The sequence below is a fragment of the Ursus arctos genome, unplaced genomic scaffold, assembly GCF_023065955.2.
Source record: "Ursus arctos isolate Adak ecotype North America unplaced genomic scaffold, UrsArc2.0 scaffold_4, whole genome shotgun sequence".
Lineage (NCBI taxonomy): Eukaryota > Metazoa > Chordata > Mammalia > Carnivora > Ursidae > Ursus > Ursus arctos.
This window is the reverse complement of record NW_026623056.1, coordinates 80,821,065-80,827,057: the sequence shown is the minus strand read 5'-3', so window position 1 is coordinate 80,827,057 and position 5,993 is coordinate 80,821,065. Positions and strand designations below refer to the sequence as shown.

At 41.8% G+C, this 5,993-nt stretch overlaps 1 protein-coding gene across 1 annotated transcript; it reads left to right on the top strand.

The window, feature by feature from the left end:
- The first annotated feature begins 272 nt into the window (after positions 1-272).
- LOC113255947 (keratin-associated protein 13-2-like) lies at positions 273-1,160 on the top strand. Its single transcript, XM_026499651.3, has one exon. The coding sequence runs from the start codon at positions 355-357 to the stop codon at positions 880-882; it is 528 nt and encodes a 175-aa protein (XP_026355436.2). The 5' UTR covers positions 273-354; the 3' UTR covers positions 883-1,160.
- Positions 1,161-5,993: the final 4,833 nt, after the last annotated feature.

Genomic DNA, 5,993 nt, shown 5'->3' with positions numbered 1-5,993 from the left:
CAAGGACTCAGAGCCCACGTGGATAAAAAGGGGGAGGGTATTTGGAAGCGTGATGATGTATCACTTCAAAGGTCAAATCACAGAGAATTCCTGGGCAGAGAAACTGAGTAGCTTCTTCCAAAATGTATCAGAGTGATTGAAGCACAATTAACTATGTGAAGATGTCATAAATTAGGGTTAAGCAATAACCTAGAGAGGCATTCTTGAATAAAACGACAAGCGAGGAGGAGGGAGCATCCGGACGGTGACACACCCACTTCTTAGAGTATATATAACTTGGAGTCCAGACCACAGCATTGAAACTTCAGAGCATCTCCTCACTGTCACTCAGCTGAATTCACATCTCCTGCCAACATGTCCTACAACTGCTGCTCTAGAAACTTCTCCTCCTGCTCCTTTGGGGGATACCAGCGCTCCCCAAGCTCCTCCTGTGGCTTTTCCTGCCCCAGCAACCTGGTCTACCGCACTGACCCCTGCTCTCCCAGCACCTGCCAACAGGGCTCCTCCCTCTCCAGTGGCTGTCAGGAGACCTGCTGTGAGCCCACCAGCTGCCAGACATCCTGTGTGGTGTCCAGACCTTGCCAGACGTCCTGCGACCGCCCAAGGACCTCCACGCTCTGCACTCCCTGCCAGACGACTTGCTCTGGGTCTGTGGGCATTGGGTCCAGCAGCTACCGTTCCCTGGGCTATGGATCCAGAAGCTTCTACTCACTGGGCTGTGGATCCCAGGACTCCAGATCCATAAGTTATGGAGTCTCTGGCTTCCCTTCTCTGGGCTGTGGGTCCAGATTCTGGCACCCAACCTACTTGGCTTCTAGGAGCTGCCAGTCTTCTTGTTACAGGCCAACCTACAGATCAGCATTCTGTAGACCGGCTTGCTGAGCTTCCGACCCTTTGAGCAAAGTATTTCAGTCTCTACATAGAGCTGCCGCCATAGGGTTTTTCAGTAATGTTAGCTAATGCGTCTCACCGCCAGCTCTTCACCCTTTGTCTGGCATCAAGTACCAGCTGATAGACTAATTCCTTCAGACAGTGAGGTTTACAAACGACTAAAATATTAAGCGTGTGCCTGTAATTTTGAACAATTGACTCAGAATTACATAAATTCTTCTTACAGAATGTATGGAAGTTCAGTTTTGTTTGACCTAATAAACTCTGACTCATGCATCTGATATGTTCTCATTGTTTTTTATTGATTTTCAAAGTCTGATTTGTGATCTATCTGGACCCTCAGAATACTCTCCTTAGGAAATACATTTGGATTTCCCTAGGAAATGGCATCAGGACTAGTGTGTGATGAAATTCTCTAGGCAGTGTACTGACTGACATAATAAGTGTGCGTGTCTTCTAAGGGTGGTAGGATTTTTCTTATTGAGAGTATGCTCATATAAAGACAACATTCTCATCATGTTTTCAGTGAGGACATCTTACGCTTTTCTGGTTTTGAGTTTACATTTTCAAAGCAGTATTGAATTAGAATTTGTCCAGAAATGTTAACCAGGTGAAAAAGCATTTAGAAAATAGACAAATTATTTGAATGAATCTGATATATTGATATGAAAAGGAGAAAATACGAAGTGTTAGGGGTTGGAGGACATAATGATTGTCTTTAAATATATAGAAATATGGGTTATTCAGTGTGTGTGTATTTGTGCGTTTGTGTGTGTGTGTAAGAGAGAGACATAAACAGTCTTAAGTATAAAACTGTGAGGAATGGAAAGAGTTATAGGGAGAAATGTCTTGGATTATTATAAAGAAATATAAATTTGTGAGTTATAAATTTACAAAATTATTACGACTGGGGTACTTTGAAGCTATTCAGTTTCTCAACAAGTAGAAGATGAATAATCCCATGTTTGTTTGTTTGTTTGTTTTAGTGACTTCTGCCTTGAATTGGAGGTAAGATTAGGTAACTTTCAATGGTCTGAATCTTATAATCCATGTAGGTATCCTTGGGACCTACTACTCCGTAGTGGTAGTGAAAAGCAGACATATTCTTGTAGGATACTATGCAGATCCGAGGCAGGGCACCCTTTGTGTTTATTTTTAATACGAGCAAGTTTTTGTCTCAGAGGCTAAATGTAGTGTTACAATTCAGTTAAAACTTTTTCGTAACATATTTAGTGACAACTCATCATGAATGGGAGAAATCACCAACGAAGATTTACTGCGTACTCCAATCATGTGCCATGAGTGTTTGTTGATTTGTCTTTCCTGATACATTTTCCTCAAGCTTTTCCTAATTGAAGCTGAGAGAAGAGGGCTCCTTTTCTCTTATACCCAAGACAATAATGTACTAAGCATGGATGCGTGGGAACCAGGTCTTTTGTGCACAGAAACATCCCAAGAGACAGAAATAGAGGAATAGAGAAGAGGGACATAAAAGTTCTTGGTGATACAGGGGCCTCTGGTTTCTATCATCCCTTAAGCCAGCTTACTAGCCCTTCATGTACTTGATTATATGGGCCAATAAATTCTTCTTTTTGTTTAAAGTAATTAAAATCAGGGGCGCCTGGGTGGCTCACTCCTTAAGCGTCTGCCTCTGGCTCAGGGCGTGATCCTGGCGTTCTGGGATCGAGCCCCACATCAGGCTCCTCCACTGGAAGCCTGCTTCTTCCTCGCCCACTTCCCCTGCTTGTGTTCCTTCTCTCGCTGATGGTCTCTATCTCTGTCAAATGAATAAATAAAATCTTTTTTAAAAAAGTAAATAAATAAAGTAATTAAAATAAAATAAGATTTCTGTCACTTACATTCAAAGAGTTATAATTAATAAAAATGTGTCATCGAGGTGCAGAGTTACTCATTGACTTTGGTGTAAAGAAACACTTAAAATTTTATTAGTAAGACAAAAAGATTCTTTGAGTCTGAACTAACCATTAGCAGTGAGGATGGACTACTATTTCCTTCTTAAAATAATGTGGAATGAGTAAAATGTAGACTAAAGAAAGCATTTGGGAAAGAAAACTCAAGAGGGTCACAGTAGTATGGCCAGTGAGAAAGTCCTGGGGACACAATCAGTAAACCTAATTCCACCTTCAATCAAGGATGGCAGAGATGAGTACAGATAATGCTTAAAACTGATAACAACCCCAAGATGGAAGGAAGAGCTATCCAGTGACATAGAGGGTCTAGTTCTGGAATGACTTGAAGGTTTTCCCCCACTCTAATGGAATCTTTGAGGTGAGAGGTCGAAAATTGAAACAGAGAGGCAAAGAAGTGAGAGGAAATGCAAACATGGGCATACTCTTAATATGTAAGCTTTTCTAAGTATAAAATGAAGATTCAGATTTCAGGGAGCAGACATAATGAATACCCTTTGCATCCTTCATTCTCTGCATTGTGATTTTCTCGGTATCTCATTGCTGCTAGTTTCCATTTTCCACTTTTCTTCTCTTTCTGTGTCTGCCTCCCCCCCCCCATATCTCCATCTCTCCCTCTCTCTCAACCTCTCCATATCTCTCCCTCTCACCCTCATATCTCCATCTTTCTCTCTCATATCTCCATCTCTCTCTCTTCCTCTCTCCCTCCTTCCCTCCTTTCCTGCCTCCCTCTGTGATTTTTCACTTCTTATGTGCACTCTGCTTTTTTCCACATCCACCTTCTGGTGTTCTATTGAGTCTGGGCACCAGGTAACGTTGGTCGATGTCTGTTGGATGATGGTGACATGGTGTAATGGAAGGCAGGGCTCTGTCATTGACAAAGAAGAAGCTAAGAGTGAAGAGAGGCACTTGCCTCTCAAGCTAAGTCTACTCATTCATTACTACCCCACTTCTTTTTTTTTTTAAAGATTTTATTTATTTATTTGACAGAGATAGAGACAGCCAGCGAGAGAGGGAACACAAGCAGGGGGAGTGGGAGAGGAAGAAGCAGGCTCATAGCGGAGGAGCCTGATGTGGGGCTCGATCCCATAACGCCGGGATCACGCCCTGAGCCGAAGGCAGACGCTTAATGACTGTGCCACCCAGGTGCCCCTACTACCCCACTTCTAATGCCCTTACTACATTAGATGACATCAGCTCCTTGCTCTGAATTCAGCTCACTAAATATATTTTGAATTTTAACTTTCCATTACAGTTCTTTTGTGAAGAATGCTGGGAACTCAGAAAAGACAAAGACTTTGGCCTGTAAAAAGCTAGTTCACATGTGATGGAAAGGACAAACTTCCTCCCATTACCTTGGTGTGAACGGTGGGTGTAGGGGGTGCCAAGGGAGCCTCAGGAAGAGGTAATGGCATAAGCGATGGCATAATCACCTGGAAGGATATTGTGTGGGGTTCAAGGAGGAAAACTGCAAGCTCTTTTTATTAAACTCTGAAATCTGGGCAGCAAGAAGTTCAGAGATTACATAATAATTCAAAGTGAGCTGGTGCAACCCTACAGGTCCGGAAATAGAGACGGTAGCAACACTGATGCTTGAGAAAGCCTGAGTCTCGTGTCTGGAGTGACAACATGTCACTGATAAAAAAAAAATAACCTTCATATCTGATATGCGGGAATGGTTCTTTGGTCTCATGTTATTCTTGAGAAGAAAATTAATGTGCTTATATATGTGACTGGGGACTCATTCAGTTGCAATTAACAAACTAATAAAATGCTAACACACAGGGTGGAGTTCAGGGAGGCAAACTATAACTTGAGAGGCACTGCACTCTGAATTAAGGAAATATGAGTTGTTTCTCAAGTTCAAAATACTTTAAGCAGCTATTCGACAGGAAATCATACCTGTCACCATACCTTAGCTACTGCTGCTCCGGGAGTTCCCCTTACTGTCGCCTTAGGGGTTTTCTGATTTCCTAGTGTTCTGCTGTGTCTGTTCTCATGCCATTGATTTGCTTTACCGCAGCTTCTCATTCTTAAGGGGACACTCACCATCAGAGTTGTGCAAGGGACTGCCTTCTTGAATGATGCACCCCAGGCTCCCACTCACTCACCTGAGCCCCAGTCCTAGAGTGTGTTTACCTCTACTCTCTAATTACCACGTATGTTGACTTTCATATGCAGGCCAGCCAAGAACAACTGCTTTCTGCAGGCCCCACCACGTTGCTGACATGGAGTCATGGTCTAAGGGACCTAATAGTTGCCACTTCTCAGTTGTGGATCCTGTTTCTGCCACCCAACCTAGCTATCTGCTTCTGTAAATTGTTTGTATATTTTGCTAACCAGTCTGTATGTACAAATTACTCATCAGGCTGCTGCATGACCATGTTTTTCATGCACAGACTACACAAGCTTCCAGTGATATTGAACCCTTTCTGCACAATTATGGTTGTCAAATAATGAATATTCCCTTATGGGACTGTGACCTTTTCCCAAATAAACTGTATCTGTTCTAAGATACCCCTTGTAATTGGACAAGCAACCATCTACCTAAAGAAAAATAGCCTTTGCCCATCACTCCTTCCCTTTGATTCCTCCATTAAAAGTTATTAAATCTTAGTAATGTAACATTTCAAGGCTTATCCCTTGCAATGAAGTAGATCCTTATAAGCAAGTAGAAAATAATGAAGAAAAATGAGATTGTAGAGATTTAACTTACTGGAACAAAAATTGTGCACTCTATTATTTTTCGTTAGTGTGTGTGGTCTCGTGTATCTTTTGGATGGTCTAAGTTTTAAAGAAATATTTATCTTTCTGTTAAATAGACACAAAGTTTCCAACTTAGAAGAATGTTGCTATATGTAGGATTACTATCCCTAGACTAGGCTTTTGAAATCTTGTATTTCTTGTTTCCCTTTATGGCACCATGGACAGGGAAATAGAGCAAATAAAAAATATGTTGGGACTTGGATTCTATTACTGGTTCTCCTGTTAACCAGACTTTGATCTTATATCCATCCCCTCACTTCTGTGGGTATTGTCTTCCATATACGTAAAATGAGATAGTCCTTGATAACCTGTGATCTCTAAGATTTATTTCAGCTCACAGACCTATTCACATTATATGATAATAATATCACGTGGGGGGTGGGCTCTTAATGCCCCTGCTACAGTTTA

What these genes read in the sequence shown, in the direction of transcription:
- LOC113255947 (XM_026499651.3), top strand. Translation starts at nt 355, where the DNA reads ATGTCCTACAACTGCTGCTCTAGAAACTTCTCCTCCTGCTCCTTTGGG.